We start from the raw sequence: 19,503 nt of genomic DNA, 5'->3' as shown, positions 1-19,503 counted from the left end.
GACGCGGGGCTCGAACTCACGGACCGCGAGATCGTGACCTGAGCTGAAGTCGGACGCTCAACTGACTGAGCCACCCAGGCGCCCCTCTCTGTTGTCTTCTAATCTTTTTTCAATCCCAGCGATTAGAGGCAGTGACAGTGAGGATTGAAGAGACAGAGGGGAGAATAAGTGAAATAGAAGATAAAATTATGGAAAAAAGATGAAGCTGAGAAAAAGATAAAAAAATTCTGGACCATGAGGGGAGAATCAGAGAAATAAATGATTCAATGAAATGGAATAACTGTATCATAGGAATTCCAGAAGAGACAAAGAGAGAAAGGGGAAGAAGGTGTACTTGAACAAATCATAGCTGAGAACTTCCCCAATCTGGGGAAGGAAACAGACATTGAAATCCAGGAAGTGCAGAGAACTCCCTTCAGACATGACTTGAATTGATCCTCTGCACAACATATAATGAAACTGGCAAAATACAAAGATAAAGAGAGAATTCTGAAAGAAGCTGGGGATATGCGGGCCTTAACCTACAAGGGTAGACATATAAGGGTAGTAGCAGACCTATCTACTGAAACTTGGCAGGCCAGAAAGGAGTGGCAGGAAATTTTCAATGTGCTGAATAGGAAAAATATGCAGCCAAGAACCCTTTATCCAGCAAGCGTGTCGTTCAGAATAGGAGAGAGAAAGATTTTCCCAGACAAACAAAAACTGAAGGAATTCATCACCACTAAATCAGCCCTACAAGAGATCTGAAGAGGGACTCTGTCAGTGGAATGTTGCAAGGACCACAATGGGCCAGAGACCGCACTACAAGCATGAAACCTACAGATAGCACAATGGCTCTAAATCCATATCTTTCAATAATAACACAATGTAAATGCACTAAATATTGCAATCAAAAGACATAGGGTATTAGAATGGATTAAAAAGAAAACACCCATCTATTTGCTGTCTACAAGAGACCCATTTTAGACCTGAGGACACCTTCAGATTGAAAGTGAGGGGATGGAGAACCATCTATCATGCTACTGGAAATCAAAAGAAAGCTGGAGTAGCCATACTTATATCAGACACACTAGATTTTCAACTAAAGGTTGTAACAAGAGATGAAGAATGGCATTATATCATAATTGGGGGTCTATCCATCAAGAAGAGCTAACAATTATAAATGTTTATGCACCGAATCTGGAAGCACCCAAATATATAAAACAATCACAAACATAAGCAATCTTATTGGTAAGAGTGTGGTAATTGCAGGGGACTTTAATACTCCACTTACAACAGTGGACAGATCATCCAGACAGAATATCAATAAGAAACATGAATGATACACTGGACCAGATGGACTTGGCAGATACATTCAGAACTTTTCATCCTAAAGCAGCAGAATATACATTCCTCTAGAGTGCACATGGAACATTCTCCAAGATAGATGACATACTGGGTTACAAAACAGCCCTCAATAAATACAAAAGAATTGAGATCATACCATGCACATTTTCAGATCACAATGCTATGAAACTTGAAATTAACCACAGGAAAAAGTTTAGAAAGCCTCCAAATGGATGGAGGTTAAAGAACATCCTACTAAAGAATGAATGGGTCAACCCAGCAATTAAAGGTGACACTAAAAACTATATGGAAACAAATGAAAATGAAAACACAACAATTCAAACCCTTTGGGATGCAGCAAAGGCAGTCCTAAGAGGAAAATACATTGCAATCCAGGCCTATCTCAAGAAACAAGAAAAATTCCAAATACAAAATCTAACAGCACACCTGAAGGAACTAGAAGCAGAACAACAAAGAAACCCCAAGGCCAGCAGAAGAAGAGAAATAATAAAGATTAGAGCAGAAATAAACAATATAGAATCCAAAAAAAACAGTAGAACAGATCAGTGAAACTAAGAGCTGGTTTTTTTGGAAATCAAACAAACAAACAAAACAAAATTAACCCCCTAACTAGACTTCTCAAAAAGAAAAGAGAGAGGACCCAAATAGATAAGATCGTGAAGTAAAATGGATTTATCACAACCATCCCTCAGAAATACAAGTAATTATCAGAGAATACTATGAAAAATTATATGCCAACAAACTGGACAACCTGGAAGAAGTGGACAAATTCCTAGACACCCACACACTACCAAAACTCAAACGGGAAGAAATAGAAAATTTGAACAGGCCCGTAACTAATGAAGAAATTGGATCAGTTATCAAAAATCTCCCAACAAATAAGAGTCCTGGGCCAGATGGCTTCCCAGGGGAATTCTACCAGCTATCTAAAACAGAATAAATACCTATCCTTCTCAAGCTGTTCCAAAAAACGGAAATGGAAGGAAAACTTCCAGACTCATTCTATGAAGCCAGCATTACCTTGGTTCCCAAACCAGACCCCACAAAAAAGAATTATAGGCCAATATCCCTTATGAACACGGATGCAGAAATTCTCAACAAGATACTAGCAAATCAAATTCAACAGCATGTAAAAAGAATTATTCACCATGATCAAGTGAGATTCATTCTTGGGGTGTAGGGCTGGTTCAGTATTTGCAAGTCAATCAATGTGATACATCACATTAATAAAAGAAAGGATAAGAACCATATGATCCTGTGAATAGATGCAGAAAAAGCATTTGACAAAATACAGCATCCTTTCTTAATAAAAACCCTCAAGAAAGTTGGGAAAGAAGGAACGTACCTAAACATTATAAAAGCCATATATGCAAAGCCCACAGCTAATATCATCTTCAATGGGGAACAACTGAGAGCTTCTCCCTAAGATCAGGAACATGACAGGGATGTCCACTCTCACCACTCCTGTTTACCAAGTGTTGGAAGTCCTAGTGAAAGCAATCAGACAACAAAAGGAAATAAAAGGCATCAAAGTTGGCAAAGAAGAAGTCAAACTTTCACTTTTTGCAGACGACATGATACTCTACGTGGAAAACCTGAAAGACTCCACAAAAAGGCTCTTAGAACTGATCCATGAATTCAGCAAAGTTGCAGGGTACAAAATCAATGTACAGAAATCAGTTGCATTTTTATACACCAATAATGAAGCAACAGAAAGAGAAATCAAGAAATTGATCCCATTTACAATTGCACCAAGAACCATAAAACACCTAGGAATAAACCTAACCAAGTATATAAAAGATCTGTATGCTGAAAACTATAGAAAGCTTATGAAAGAAATTGAAGAAGACACAAAGAAATGGAAAAACATTCCATGCTCATGGATTGGAAGAATGAATATTATTAAAATGTTAATACTACCCACAGCAATCTACACATTCAGTGCAATCCCAACCAAAATCGCACCAGCATTCTTCTCAAAGCTAGAACAAACAATCCTAAAATTTGTATGGAACCACAAAAGACCCCGAATAGCCAAAGTAATTTTGAAGAAGAAGACCAAAGCAGGAGGCATCACAATCCCAGACTTTAGTCTCTACTACAAAGCTGTAATCATCAAGACAGTATGATGTTGGCACAAAAACAGACACATAGACCAGTAGAATAGAATAGAGACTCCAGAATTGGACCCACAAAAGTATGGCCAACTAATCTTTGACAAAGCAGGAAAGAATATTCAATGGAAAAAAGACAGTCTCTTTAACAAATCGTGCTGGGAGAACTGGACAGCAACATGCAAAGAATGGAACTGGATCACTTTTTTACACCATACACAAGAATAATCTCAAAATGGATGAAAGACTGAAATGTGAGACAGGAAACCATCAAAACCCTAGAGGAGAAAGCCGGCAACAACGTCTTTGACCTCAACTGCAGCAATTCTTGCTTGATACATCTCCAAAGGCAAGGGAATTAAAAGCAAAAATGAACTGTTGGGACCTCATCAAGATAAATAGCTTCTGCACTGCAGTGGAAACAATCAGAAAACTAAAAGGCAACTGACAGAATGGGAAAAGGTATTTGCAAATGACATATCAGACAAAGGGCTAGTATCCAAAATCTATAAAGAACTTATGAAACTCAACACCTGAAAAACAAACAGTCCAGTGAAGAAATGGGCAGAAGACATTAATAGGCACTTTTCAAAGATGACATCCAGATGGCTAACAGACATGAAAAAATGTTCAACATCACTCATCATTAGGGAAATACAAATCAAAGCCACACTGAGATACTACCTCACACCGGTCAGAGTGGTTAAAATTAACAACTCAGGAAACAACACATGCTGGCAAGGTTGTGGAGAAAAGGGAACCCTCTTGCACTGTTGGGAATGCAAACTGGTGCAGCCACTCAGGAAAACAGTGTGGAGGTTCCTCAAAAAATTAAAAATAGAACTGCCCTATGACCGAGCAATAGCACCACTAGGAATTTATCCAAAGGATACAGTTCGTAGGAGTGCTAATTCATAGGGGCTGTTTATAGCAGCACTTTCAACACTAGCCAAATTATGGAAAGAGCCTAAATGTCCATTAACTGATGAATGGATAAAGATGTGGTTTATATATACAATGGAATACTACTTGGCAATGAGAAAGAATGAAATCATGCCATTTGCAGCAACATGGATGGCACTAGAAGGTATTATGCTACGTGAAGTAAGTCAGAGGAAGACAGATATCATATGTTTTCACTCATATGTGGATCTTGAGAAGCTTAATGGAAGATCAAGGGGGAAGGGAAGGGGAAAAAAATAGTTACAGTTAGAGAGGGAGGGAGGCAAACCATAAGAGACTCTTAAATACAGAGAACAATCTGAGGGTTGATGAGGTGTAGGGGAGAGGAGAAAATGGGTGATGGGCATTGAGAAGGGCACTCCTTGGGATGAGCACTGGGTGCTTTATGTAAGCGATAAACCACGGGAATCTACCCTGAAAACCAAGAGCACACTTTACACACTGTATGTTAGCCAGTTTGACAATAAATTATATTAAAAAAAAACACAAAAAACCTTAACATTTTAAAACACTTACTCATATTTGTGGGGGCCAGGGTGGCTCAGCCGACTTCAGCTCAGGACATGATCTCACAGTTTGTGGGTTCAGGCCTGCATTGGGCTTTCTGCTGTCAGCACAGAGCCTGCTTGGAATCCTGTTTCCCCTCTCTCTGCCCTTGCCCCCCTTGTGCATGTGCTCTCTCTCTCTCAAAAATAAGTAAAACGTTAAAAAAAAAAAAAACAACTTTAAAAAAATGTTTAAAACATTTACTCATATTTGTAAGTTGGTACTATGTAATTTACACCAGGGTGCAATTTACACCAGGGTGCCTGGGTAGCTCAGTCAGTTGAACGTTCAACTCTTAATTTCAGCTCAGGTCATGATCTCATGGTTCGTGGGATTGAGCCCCACCTCGGGATCTGGGCTCTGTACCCTGCTAGGGATTCTCTCTCTCTCTCTCTCCCTCTCTCTCTCTCCCTCTCTCTCTCTCATGTTGCCCCTACTCCAGGCATGCATGTACAGGCACCTGCATGTTGTCTGTCAAAATAAATGAAAAAATTTTCGAAAGGAGTTACTTAATTTATAATATATATTGGTTGAAAACTCAACATTTTATTTTTTTTAACTTTTTTTAATGTTTATTTTTTATTGAGAGACAGAGAGAGACAGACTGTGAGTAGGGGAGGGGCAGAGAGAGAGGGAGACACAGAATCTGAAGCAGGCTCCAGGCTCTGAGCAGTCAGCACAGAGCCTGACGGGGGGCTCGAACTCACAAACCAAGAGATCATGACCTGAGCCGAAGTCAGATGGTTGAGCCACCCAGGCGTCCCTAAAAAGTCAACATTTTAAAGCATATTTGTAAGTTGGTACATTGTGATTTACAAAATTCTAATATTCTCTTTGGTACTTTTAAAGAAAAGTTTTGGTAATATAGTCACTATAACACATGCCAAAACTGAAAACATTGAATCCTAATAGGAATGATATAACTGAAATAAGTTATGAAATCCTAAAAGGAAATTATGGGAACTGGAGTTTTTCCCTGTTGCATGGTTGAATAATCCAGTGTTCTTCCTCAGATAACCCCATGATTATTTTAAAAGTTGTTTCAAGTAATGCCCTTCATTTTCACAGTGTTGAGAGGAAGCATTCACATTATTTAATTTTGTTAAAGGTGTTCTTAATTCTATCCAGAGGTCATTGATGGCTGGAAATTTTGTGCAAAATTGAATGTTTATTCATTATCTTACATAGAATTTTCATTTTGTTAATCAAATTCTCAGACCCATAGTCCCAAGATGATAAAGAATACTGTGTTTTAAAAAACGTCTAGTTTTGGGGGTGGCTCAGTCAGTTAAGCATCCAACTTCAGCTCAGGTTCATCTCACTGTTCATGGGCTCCAGCCCTGCATTGGGTTCTGTGCTGACAGCTTGGAGCCTGGAGCCTGCTTCTATTCTATGTCTCCCTCTCTCTCTGCCCCTCCCCCACTCATGCTCTGTCTCTCAAAAATAAATAAACATTGAAAAAAAAATTTTTAAACCTCTAATTTTTAACTGATTCAAAACCCACATTTGAAAGATGCTAACAAAATTATTTTGGGCTCTGTTACTAAGTCTGAAAGACAGTTTAAGATAGTAACTAGCTCCATCAGGTAGGAGTGGGTAGAAAATGAATTTTGCCTTATTTGTGCTCATTTATTTTGATTGCCAGTACATATTGCACTTTTTAGGGAGAACCATTGCTCTGCCCTAACCTAGATGTTCTAGAGACATTCCTTTCTATAGTTTGGTAGGTAAGAAGGGAAATTGAACTAGGTATAATATATTCCAGTTTGGTGAGGAAAATACCAGTTGATGAGGTGAGAATTTTTGTTTTATTTTAAACTGATACTCTACATCCTTAATTGTATTATGGGTTTCTTTTCAGGAAAAGGAGAGAGAACTGGATATAAAAAACATATATTCTAATCGTCTGCCAAAGTCTTCTCCAAAGAAAGAAAAAGAACTTAGATCAAGAAAAAATGGTATAGTGGCTATTACTGTTGAAAAACATATTGTAGTTGTCACTTATTAATAGTAAAATCAAATAATTCTGAAGTAGAAGGCAGGCAAAGGGGAAAAAACTTCTTTGAAGTAAACTTAAATTTCCTCGTAGCTAATTTTCAGAAATCTTGTCAACTTTCTGTTTTTCCTGAGGTCATTAAATTATGTTTTACATAATTTTTAATTTTTTTCTTATAATTATTTTTGAAACTTTTATGAAAATATGTAAGAATACTTCTGAGCGGAGGTTGATTATATTACAATGAACCTTTATTATGCATCACTTAGCTTTAATAGTTACACATTTTACTAATTTTACTTCATCTATTTTTTTCTACTTCTAGAGTATTTCAAAGTAAATCCTAGCAGTCATTTCACTCATAAGTACTTCGGCATTATGCATTTTTTTTTGCTTTTTTTTAAACAAAAGTATAATTTTTCCTTTTTTGAATTGCAGAAAGTTAAAAACAAATTTTGTAAAAGCTTAATAGGGTTTACCTGTTTAAATTGTTCTCGAGTCACAGAATTGCCAGTTAACCCTAGAAACAAAAATAGTAATAGTGGGTAGGCACAGAGCTGAGCAAAACATGCATTATCTCGTGTAGATGGTGAACATATAGCAGTTAAATTCCATGTCTTAGCACTGTTCAATATGATTAGAAAAATTCTTTTGTAATTTTCATGGTAGCTGCATGCCAAAGTGATTTTATAGACCAATGTACAAAAGGAGTACAAACCAGTGATGACTTCGAGCTGGAAGAATTTCCTATAACACCACAAACAGTTATGTGTTATGAAAACAAATGGGAAGAACCTGAACGTCTTACTTTGGTGAGTTTAGAAACATGATTAGGTACTAAACTCTAGGTTTGAAGTTATTCCAAAAAACATAGTATCAAGTGTTTTAAAAGTTAGCAATGAAGCTAGTGCCATAACTGTAAATATGAAAGTAACCTTTTCAAAAGAGGTAACACCTATGTATTTTATTAAATCCCTTTGGATCAACTCATTGCATCTTTCAGATGCTTCAGGAAGGTTAGTTGTACCTTCTGGATTGGAGATAGCAGTTTCTTACTTTTTATGTAATCTAATAATAATAAGAAGAAGAATCAGATATCTAATAATCAGATAATCTAAAAATCCTCCTTGCCCTTATATTTAATAGTAAATTATAGTACTTTTCAAATGATTTTTTACAATTAGTCTACATATTTTTTTGGCCTTATTATATGAGAATTTTATAGATTAATTGAATGTTGAGCAAAGTCTTTGCAGTTCAATCTGACTTTATATAACTAACCATTAGAGCGAAATTCAGGGGAGTCTGTATTGGACCTTCATCGAAAAGGACTTTTATACTGAATACCAGAAGGTTCTTTTCTCTAAGAGATTTCTGTATTTTGTGTTTACAATTTAAATCCCAAAGAAAATAATATACCAGGGATCCAGCATATTTCACATATTCCTATGTTTTTGTGCCCTGTAAGTTTCCCAGTGACTCTGAACTCTTTTCTTGTGGTAATACCAGACAGGATGGTCTGATTTGATTCTTGGGCTGTATGTGCTAAGTGTCTTTCTTCCTATATTTTCACTGTCATTGAAACTAGATCATGTTTTCTTTTTGAAAAGGGTAAAGTGTGGAATAGAAACTCATTCTTAACTTTAAAAGGATTAAAAAATAGTCTTTATAAGATTCAGCATGAACAGTAGTAACCTGATAGGGTGAAAAGAGTACAGCCTTGGAGTTAGCACTGTTTTTTAATTAAATTCTGGTTCTAACATTTTAGTTGGGACTTCCTGGAGCCTCAGTTTCCTAGTGTATAAAAGAGGGATGGGCTACCCATCAGGGTTGTGGTAATAACTAATCACAGAGTTTATAAGGCTCTTAAGACTTCCTGCCACTTTAAAGGGTCTTAGCAAATGGGAATGTTATTAAAGTACAGACCAATAAGTTCCTGTTGGAAAGAGACCCCAAATACAGTGGCTCAAACAAGATGCAGATTTTCTTTTTTATGTAATAGATTGAAGGTCAGTGTGTAGTCCAGGATAGGTAGATAGGTTTATTCCTTGGCAGTCATCCTTTGTCTTAATGTTCTTCCATCTTAAAGAGTGTAGTCCTCCTCTGTATGGTTGGAATTGGCTCACCACCCTTGTGAGGAGGAGGAACAAAGTGGAGGGCAAGCAGCTTTTGTTTTTATAAATGTGATCGGAAGTTGCATCTGTACTTTTACTCACATCCCTTTGGTCCGTTTAGCTCCAAGTGAGGTTAGCAAATGTAGTCTCTACTTGAGCCATCCTATGCCCTGCTAAAACTCTCAGGGATTCTGTAACTAAAAAGAAGAGGAAAATTGATACTAGGGACAATTCTCTGCTATACTTTGTAACAGGTATTTTACTTTTATTCAGAAAAATTACACACACATGTTAAAGGGACCATAAGGAACAAGTAATTTTGGGTTTACATTTTATTTATTTAAATATTTATTATACAATTTATAGTATAAACTTGAAAAATTCAGTGCAGTTGTTACTGCCTGTATTATAGCTCAGCACCTTCTCCCATGGCCTCTCCGTACATTGTTAATAGCCTTTTCTGGTTAACTGAATTAATCAGATTTTGCTGTGAAAATGTACAAAGCAAGGATACTTCTGAAACATATCTCTTCAGAATTGTTTGTAGAGTATTGGCTTTAATTTTATTGGTTCTGATATGTCTTCTACTTTTTAGAAAAATTTAAACTAATCTTATGTGCCTTTGAAGTATCTTTCAGAGGGTGGTAACTTGTGATTTACTGCTTTATTAAATTAAAATTTAGTTTCTAACTTGGTGTCATACTTAATGGGAGATAAATCTATGATATTTAAATGGCTTTTTCTCCCTTTTAACTTGTGAACTTGCATTAAAAAAATATATATATGTAATAGGACCTGGAATTGCAAGAAAGAGGTGAGCATGAAGAAGCAGGGATGCTAAACCCAATTGTGAAAAGAGAAGAAAAATTTGTGAAAGATCAAGGATTCCGTGTTGTAAAACAGGAGGTTGAGAAGCCGGAGGATGGTAAGAAAAGAATTTGTTTAATCAAGAGATGAATCAGCATCTTTTGGTAAAGAAAGGGTTAGCATCCCTTAATATTCTCATATTTTCCAGCTGCACAGTGAATTGGTTATACAGAACAAGAAAAGGTTGATACAGTGTTGGGGGATGGTCTTTTAGGAATCAAACATTTCAATACAGTTTTTAAGGAAGGGAAAAAATGACTGTTAAGTTGCTATTTGGGATTAGGTAATAAGGACAGTTACCTTCAGAAAGTTCGGATGAAGTAGAATTCAGATGAAAGGGAAAATTTTTGTGTATAAATTAACTAAAACTTGATGAAGAGATAATCAAAGACAATACACTTTATTGGCTTGACCGTCAGACTGGCCAAAACATGAAAATCAATGAATTATGAGGCCCCAAATATATTCCTGTAAGTTTTCTTTGGTTTTAGTATGTAAAACAAATCTTTAATGTATTCAACCATTAGTATGGAAGTTTAGGGAACCAACTCATACAGTTTCAGATATTGAAAATGAAGTTCAGGAATAAATTCATTTCCATCTGGATAAAATATCTTAAATGTATAGGTGAGAGGGATCCTGGACTTTAATCCTCTGCATATATTTCATTAGTCTTACAGAGAAATCCTTTTTTTTCCCCTTAAAGTTAATGGAACATAAAACTGTCGCCTAACTATTGCTACAGTTACTGTATCTATGTGTATTTTTAGTGTCTGTTTAGAGCAATGTAACAGGTAAATTAGAAAATCTATTCCTGTTGGCTAATGCACAAAGGGAGATGCTTCCACATGTTAAAATATAGAATAGAAAATTAGATAGTATGTCTGTTGTGTCTAGGTACTGAGAAAAGGAATAAAGTAACAGAAGACTGGTCCTTTCTTTCCATCTTATTGATTTTTTTTTTTTTCTGGAGTTTGTATAGAATGGTCTCTAACATCAGTGAAAATGTTCTAAAGCTTCTAAAAGTTGTATATCTCATGACCATACCTTAAAATACTTCCATGTGTATTGTTCCCAAATAAGGACATTTTCTTACATCATTCCAGTATAGTTTTCAACTTCAGAAAATTTAACTTTGATACAACACATTTCTCTAATCTGCCGTCCATATTACAGTTTTGTCAGTTGACACAGTATTGTCCTTAATAGCATTTTCTTCTCCATGATATGATCATGAATTGCATTTAGTTCTCCTATCTCTTCAGCCTTCTCTAAATATTTTGTGAGATTAACATTTTTGATGAATAAAGACCCATTTTTTAAAAATTCCTCATTTGAGGTTTATCTGAAGTTTTCTCTTAGATTCAACTTAATGTGTCTTCAGTAAGAACACTATATACATGATGTTGTGTCCTTCTCATGGTATGACATCTAGAGTTTCAGTTTATTTTTAATTTTAAAATAAACTCACCCCATCCATCTATCACTCTCTATTCAGTGTACCGCACTATATTAGGTATAAAAAATAGAGACCCTTCTTCCCTATCTCTAAACTGAAGAACAAAATTCTTTCTATAAATGTGAATTTTAAATGCAGTACACATTAAGTATATTCTTTTTGAATTCCAGACTATCAAGTATAGCAATGAAATTTACAGTGTTCATCTTCACTGTGCTGATAACTAAGTTAGATAGACTGTTTTGTAAAAGATGAGAATTGAGTTTTCCTAAAGATATTGACTCCTATAAAATCTCATTTTTTTTAATTTGATTTCATGCAGAGTGGGAAAGAGAAGAACTTGCTAAAAAGGAAGAAAAAGACAAGGTATCTTTGCTGGAGAGAGAAGAAAAGCCCGCATTGGAAACTGGAAGATACCAAATGGAAATGTACCAAATTCAAAACATTGGTAAATTAGAAGAAGAGGAAGAAGAAAGGCTGAAGAGAGAAATGCTACTTGCTAAACTGAATGAAATCAACAGAGAACTTCAAGATTCTCGGAATCTAAAATGCCCTCCTCTGCCATTGCCACCTGATTTGGAATCAAAACTGCACTTCCCAGACAGAAGCCCCAAAACATCCATGTTCTGTGAATCCTCAGAGAGAGTGTTTAATGGGCATCATTTGCAAGACATCAGCCACTTTGCTACAAAAGGAGACGGTCAGAATCCAGGAGGTATTAGAAGCCCAGCCTCTCCAAATGAGCTTGCATTTGGCAGCTATGTGCCTTCATTTGCAAAAAACACATTTGCAAAAACGTCAAATCCATTTAGCCAGAAGAGTGGCCTTTTGGATCTCCAAAGAAACAGTATAGAGAAACTTGGTAAAGACAGTGTAGATTTAATTACAAGAAAAGAGAAAAAAGCTCATCTGATGGAACAGTTATTTGGTGCCAGTGGCAGCAGCAGCAGCACCGTTTCCTCTAAAAGCAGTGACCCAAATTCTCTGGCTGCCGGCAAAGGAGACTTTGACTCTCTCAGTTTTCCCCCTGGGGATAAGAGCAGTAGGGATAGAGAACGTGATGAAAATGATGACTTTTTCCTCAGCGAAGGAAGAAGTTTTAATCTAAATAGACACCGATTGAAACATGCAAACAGTAAACCAGCAGTAAAAGTAGTTGAATCTGTAGAAGATGAAATTGAAGAGGTAGTCCTGAGATGACTGATGACAGTATATACTTTTTCCAATTGTAAATATTAAAATATTTTAATACAATATTTATTATACACATTTAGAATTTTTAATATGAAAAGTCCTTATTAAGGAATGATTTTTAATAGAGAAATACAGTGTAAATGAAAAGTAGATCATATCATGCCACATAGCTAGTTTGCCAAGAATGAAGGCGACTTTTGAATGAAACCAAAAATAGAGATGTATCTTACTTGGTTTTGACTTTTTATTTACAAATAGTTTTACCTTTTAATCAGATCTATAGGAAGTTTTACTCCATTGGAGTTCATATTTATTTCCTATTTTTATCCCTATTTGTTTACTCATTTTTGGTCATATCCTTACTGACCTAAATGTAGTCTTCCTCCTGAAGTTGAGTGGAAATTAAGGGTGAGAGGCTCTGGGTTAGGAAGCATAGCTCCCAGATGGTGGAGAGCTGGTGCTACTTAGCAGCCCTGTGCTCCGTGGGCAGGACAGGGGTCCCTTTCTAACAAACAGGGCAAAGCTGAGCTACTCTTAAGTGGGAGCAATGACAACACAGAGGCTGCTGCATTTATGAGCTGCATTAAATCACTTACCTACGACTGTGCTAACATATTAAATTCAGAAGACATTTGTCTGTTTGCATGGATAATTCCCCTATCATGGCTCCCGGAGGCTTGGGTATCCTCTCCTTGTTCTCCTACACTCTTTGTATCACAGTGACTGGGGTTGAGATTTCATACCCAAATACACAAAACTGAAGAGATTTCATCCTAATATAGAAACTCAATTATGTTTCCAGAGTATGTAACTTGGAAGTTCTAGTATATATTTTAAGGTTTGAACTTATGTCAAAACCAACAATAGACAATGAGAGTGTAATACTGTTGGACTTGTAGGACTAATTATAAAGCAACCTTGGGTTAAAAATGTTTTAGAGATGGGCTTCTGCCTTGCTAAGTAGGGCAGATGTTTTTCTGTTTAAATGCATTGGTCTTCTTTTGCTCTTTGTAGCTCACTTCATCTGCAGAGGAGTTGATGACCTTGGACTGCTGGGTATGATTGGTCTTTAAGAAGCAGTAATATACCACCAACCAAGGAGAAAACACTGTTAAAATGAAGAGTGGTGGAAATAGTGTGTCAGGGGAAGCATAAAAAAATGTAGATTGACACTTATTCTAAAGTGAGCTTTTTTTCCTTCAAAAATTTCAAAAATTTAGTATGTATTTGCTAATGGTATGATTTCTGATGCCAAGTATATATACTGATAGATGAGGGGACCAGAGTTACTGTTTTATCTTGAGTTCTTATGAATGCTGATTATTGAATATAATTTCATAACTATTTGGCAAGACTTACCTGGATAGGTCTCTAATGAAAAGATAGGCTATCTGTCATCTTCTAAATTGTGTTACTGTCATTGATTGGGAACAATCTCCCAGAAGTGCTAAACTACATTAAATTTTTTTTTTAGTAAAGAGGTTTGATGTCTGATTAAAAAAAAAAGCTTGTTGCAAATCATTCTAATATATGTAAACCACATTATCATAATTCAGTTCTTGATAAAATATTATGTAATGTTAATTTTGTTCATAGCTGCTAATTTTTCTGCCAAAAGTATTCTGATTTTTAGGTTGTTTTAAGAGGCTTTTTAAAAGCCTTTTAGTAAAGTTTTATATTGAGATCATTTAATTCGTCTCTTGCTTTTTTTCTACATAATGTTTTCTAGTCTCTTTCACCAGATATAACAAGACAGGGTTTTTAAAATTAAACCTAAAATTAAGTTACAGACTTAGAAGTATTATGGTGTTAGGCATTAGAATTGGAGATTAAAATGCACACAACAGGTTTTTTTTTTTTTTTATGAACAAACCTCAGAGAGTAAATCGTTTTTTTTCTAAATATCAAGATAAATTTGTTATTTGTACTCAGAACTCTTAACTCACGATGGCTGTTTGAATGATACCTTAAGTCACTCAAGAAATTCATGGTAGAAACAGGACCAGCAGTGTTAAATTTTACTTCTTTACTCACCTTTTTCCCCCGTCCAGTATTTTTAATTAAAGTAGATGAATTTGCCCTAAATCAGGTTAGACAGTATGCTAGTCTTATCAGATAATTATAGTTTTAATTAATCCTTTCACCCTTAATAACTATCCTAATGGCATATATTGCTCATAATATAAAAAAGCGGGGAAGGAGGATTAAATTGAATCATAAACTTATTTCATGTCTGATTCTCTAGTTCTGACCCTCCTCTCCATCTCCTATCAGACATACTCACCTTCTGGTATCCCTGGTTGAGTGTCAGTCAGATACAGCATGCAGATCTGCCCTATGAAAAGGGGAAGGGAAATGTGTGTTACAGTCACAATGTGGATTTTTTAGGATTCAAAAAGGAACTGTAAATTGTTAGGAAAAGATCTGCCTTTAAAGGTTTTTCCTTTCTACACAACAAATGCCCCTTTCACATTAAAGTCTCCTTTTATATCATTTGAAAGTGCTCTCTTTTTAGTAAAGAGTGTGTAGTCATTCATTAATGGGGTGCCCTGCATGTAGCAGGTGCCAGGAGAGTAAGACAGACCCTGCCCTTGCCCTCACAGTGAATGCAGAGCACAGTGAGCCAGACTGCACAGTTCCATCCCTGCCCTCCCACCCACTCTCTGAATGTCCTTGGGTTGCTCAGCTGTTACTGCTCTTTTATAACACTTTTTAAAGTAGTTATGAGGGATGAATGAAATACTTAGGTTGATGCTTGGCAGGGTGCCTGGCACATTATAAGCACTCAGTAAACATCAGCTGTTATCTTAGGTGATTGAAGTTCTTTTAGGGTATAATTGGAAAATAGAGCATAGGTATGTACATACAACGTACTGACACTACACTTTGCACAAGATAACGGGCCAAAAAAAAAAAAAAAAAACCCCACCCGAATTACCATAAAACATCTATACTAAATGTGTTGTACCCCTTAGCTCTGCGCTTAGAACTTTCCTTGCTTCATTCATCATGAACTGTGCAGTCAGCCTCATAGCAGAAATAAAATGAAATACAGAAAACATAGCACTTTGTATTGCATAAGGTGATAATTTGCACCCCAGCTCTCCCACAATGTGTGTATCCTTGGATAAGCTACAAAACCTCTTTTCACCTCCTTTCCCCCCTCCCTCATGGTATTGCATACATTAAATGAGTTGATATGTGAAAAACAACTGTAAAGGCTCAAATATTGATGTTTTGGAAAGGTAATGTAGAAACAGGGAAGAGAAGTGATACTTATTGAATGTTGGGCATTACAGTTGGTGTTTTTATGCATGTGCTTTAGCTCATTTAATCCTCACAAAGTTCTTTCTAAAGTGGATACTTACTCCCATTTTACACTCGGGCTAATAATAGACTATATTCAATAGTCTCAAGAAGTCCAAAGAAATAAGATATTTTAGAAAAGAATTTTGCATTTACTCTTTAAGTGGTAAATAATGGAAACCCAAATCAAACCAGCTTAAAAAAATATTATTTTTGGCTTAAATATGGAAAGCTCATTGATCTGGAGGTTCAAATAACAGTGCTTACTTTGTCCACCTCTTAGCCTGGCACCCTGCATCTGGCACCGACCTCAAAAAGAAAATCTTTCCTATACCTCCAGCAAAAATCTGGTGGGCTAGTTTATATGCCCACCTATAGGGCTGGTGACTTTGTGTAGGGGAAGGATGACACCCTTCTACCTCTCTTCATGGAACGATCACAACTTCTACAGAAAGGGGGAGGCATTTTTCCCTGATGAAATTTTGGACATAAAAAAGCAATTTGCTTTACAGTTATGGTGGATTTGGTTCCAGACCACCACAATAAAGTGAGTTGAATTATTTTTTTGGTTTCCTACTGCATATAAAAGCTATGTTTATACTATAGTCTATTAAGTGTACAATGGCATTATGCCTAAAAGTAAATGCATACCTTAATTAAAAAGTATTGCTAAAAAAAAAAAAATACCATTATCTGAGCTTCCAGCAAGTTGTAAATTTTTTTGCTGGTGGAGGGTCCTGCCTCAATGGTAATGGCTGCTGAGTGATCAGAACGGCGATTGCTGAAACTGGGGGTGGTGGTGGCATTTCCTGAAGATAAGACAACAATGAAGGTTGCCACATCAATTGGCTCTTTTCAGGAATGATTTCTCTGTAGCATGTGATGCCGTTTGACAGCATTTTACACACAGTTGAACTTTCAAAATTACAATCTTTTGAAACCCTACGGCTGCTTTATCAAGTAAGTTTATGTGATAGGCTAAACCCTTTGTTATTTCAGCAATCTCCACAACATCTTCAGTAGATTCCATCTTAAGAACCCCTGTCTTTGCTCCTCTGTAAGCAGCAGCTCCTCATCCCTTCGGGTTTGATCATGCGATTGCAGCAATTCTGGCACATCTTCAGGCTCCACTTCTAATCGTAATTCTTTTGCTGTTTCTACATCTGCACTTAGTTTCTCCACTGAAGTCTAGAACCCCACAAAGTCATCCGTGAGGGGTAGAATCAACTTCCAAACTTCTGTTAATGTTGCTATTTTGACTTCTTCCCATGAATCACATTCTTGATGGCATCTAGAATGGTGAATCCTTTCCAGAAACTTTTCAATGTACTTTTCCCAGATCCATCAGAGGAAGCATTACCTATGGCAACTAATGGTCTTAAAAAAATGTGTTTCGTAAATAAGATTTGAGTGTCAAAATTACTCCTTGATCCATGGAGAGAGAATGGATGCTGTGTCAGCAGGCATGAAAACAACATGCATATCACACGAATATCACTGTATGTCATCAGAGCTCGTGGGTGTCTAGATATATTGTCAATGAGCAGTAATATTTTGAAAGGAGGCTTTTTTTGAGCAGTAGGTCTCAACACTGGGCTTAAAATACTCAGCAAACCATGTTATAAACATATGTGCTATCATCCAAGCTTTGTTGCATTTATAGAGCCAGGCAGAGTAGATTCATCATAATTCTTAAAGACCCTAGGATTTTCAGGATGGTAAAAACACTGCCTTGACCCCTGAGAAGAGAGTCAGTCTGTCCTGTGAAGCTTTGAAGACAGGCACTGACTTCCCCTTTCTAGCTCTGAAAGTCCTAGATGGTATCTTCCAATATAAGGCTATTTAATTTACATTGAAAAATCTTGTTTAGAGTAGCCTCCTTCATTAATGATCTTAGCTAGTTCTCCTGGAGAACTTGCTGCAGCTTCTACATCAGCACTTGCTGCTTCATCTTGCATTTTATGTTTTGAAGACAGCTTCTTTCCTTAAACCTCATGAACCAATATCTGCTAGCTTCATACTTTTCTTCAGGAGCTTCCTCAACTCTCTCAGCCTTCATAGAACTGAAAAGAGTTAGGGCCTTGCTCTGGATTAGGCTTTGGTTTAAGGGAATGTTGTGGCTGGTTTGATCTTCTATCCAGACCACAAAACTTTCTCCATATCAGCAATAGTCCATTTCACTTATCATTAATGTGTTCACTGGAGTAGCACTTTTAATTTCCTTCGAGAACTTTTCCTTTGCATTCACAACTTGGCTGTTTGGCACAAAAGGCCTAGCTTTTGGTCTGTCAACCAAAAGCTTCCAACATGCCTTCCTCACTAAGCATAATCATTTCTAGCTTTTGATTTAAAGTGAGAGAAATGTGATTATTCCTTTCACTTGAATACTTAAGAGACTTGTAGGATTATTAATTGGCCTAACTTCAATATTGTTGTGTCTTAAGGAATAAAATGCCCAAGGGGAGGGAGGAAGATGGGAAATGTCCAGTGGAATAGAACACACACAACAGTTATCGATTAAGTTTGCCATCCTATATGGGAGCGGTTGGCATTCCAAAACAGTTACAACAGTAACATCAAAGATCACTGATTAGATATTTTTATATGGTGACAGATGATAGCTACACTTGCTATGAACATAGCATAACATACAGACTTGTTGAATCACTATGTTGCACACCTGAAATTAATGTAACATTGTGTGTCAGCTGTATTTTAATTAAAAAATCACTAATTAGAGATAACCATACAAATAAAATGAAAATTAAAAATATTACAAGAATCATTAAAATGTGACAGAGGAATGAAATGAGCAAGTGCTGTTGGAAAAATGACACCAACTTGTTCAATGCAGGGTTGCAACAAACCTTCAAATTATAAAAAATGCAGTATTTGTGAACTGCAATAAAGTGAAGCACAATAAAATGAGGTGTGCCTGTATTTTCCAATTAACACTAATTAATGGCTCTTATGGAAAAAAAAATATCAAAAGGCTCTTAATGGAACAAGCAGTAGTTACTCAAAACTCCGTATCTCTAGCAACAAGCCATTTTAGCAATATGATTACAACCATGGGGTTGCACTATGAAGTTAATTCTGTTGTTGAAGGGTGAACTGTCCCATCATTATTGTAAGATGAGTATGTAAGACATTAACACTTTAGAGTTCACAGAGGAGTTCCAGAAATGTACTTTTTTTGTACCAAATGCTACATTTGTGAAATACATCTATATATAAATGAACATACTCTATTTCAATCTAGAACAAAACAAAACTTAGAAATGGGTAGCCAGGATAGGGTAGAAACAGGATAGGGTAGAAACAGTTTGCCACTTACTAATTAAAACTTCGGTCAAATAATTTAACTTTTCTTAAGGTTTCCTTAGATGTGAAATGGGGCTGATCATAGTTTACAGTTATTGTGAGGATTAAATGAGATGATGTTTTCTTGAGAGAAGAGACTAAGTAAAACAGGCATGTCAGTAGAGGGAGAACATTACCTATTAAGCATTTTCTTTTGTTTCGGTATCAATACCCCAAACTTTTCTGTATCAATACCCCAACAGAAGCTTGTCAATATGGTATCTTAAAAACTAA

General features: G+C 36.3%; 1 protein-coding gene across 4 annotated transcripts in view; it reads left to right on the top strand.

Moving 5' to 3' along the window:
• LCA5 (lebercilin LCA5) overlaps window positions 1-14,072 on the top strand; it is a 96,500-nt gene extending 82,428 nt beyond the window's left edge. For 3 of the 4 annotated variants that reach the window (XM_049653922.1, XM_049653923.1, XM_049653921.1), the window contains 5 exons: window positions 6,832-6,928; window positions 7,636-7,778; window positions 9,873-10,005; window positions 11,729-12,634; window positions 13,615-14,072. In XM_049653922.1, coding sequence (XP_049509879.1) covers window positions 6,832-6,928; window positions 7,636-7,778; window positions 9,873-10,005; window positions 11,729-12,606 — 1,251 coding nt within the window. In that variant the 3' untranslated portion in view covers window positions 12,607-12,634; window positions 13,615-14,072. The remainder of the gene's footprint in view (window positions 1-6,831; window positions 6,929-7,635; window positions 7,779-9,872; window positions 10,006-11,728; window positions 12,635-13,614) is intronic. The other variant, XM_049653924.1, reaches the window with a different exon arrangement.
• Window positions 14,073-19,503: the final 5,431 nt, after the last annotated feature.

Source organism: Panthera uncia (assembly GCF_023721935.1).
Source record: "Panthera uncia isolate 11264 chromosome B2 unlocalized genomic scaffold, Puncia_PCG_1.0 HiC_scaffold_24, whole genome shotgun sequence".
NCBI lineage: Eukaryota > Metazoa > Chordata > Mammalia > Carnivora > Felidae > Panthera > Panthera uncia.
The sequence above is the reverse complement of the archived record's forward strand: the minus strand, read 5'-3'. Positions and strand labels throughout refer to the sequence as shown.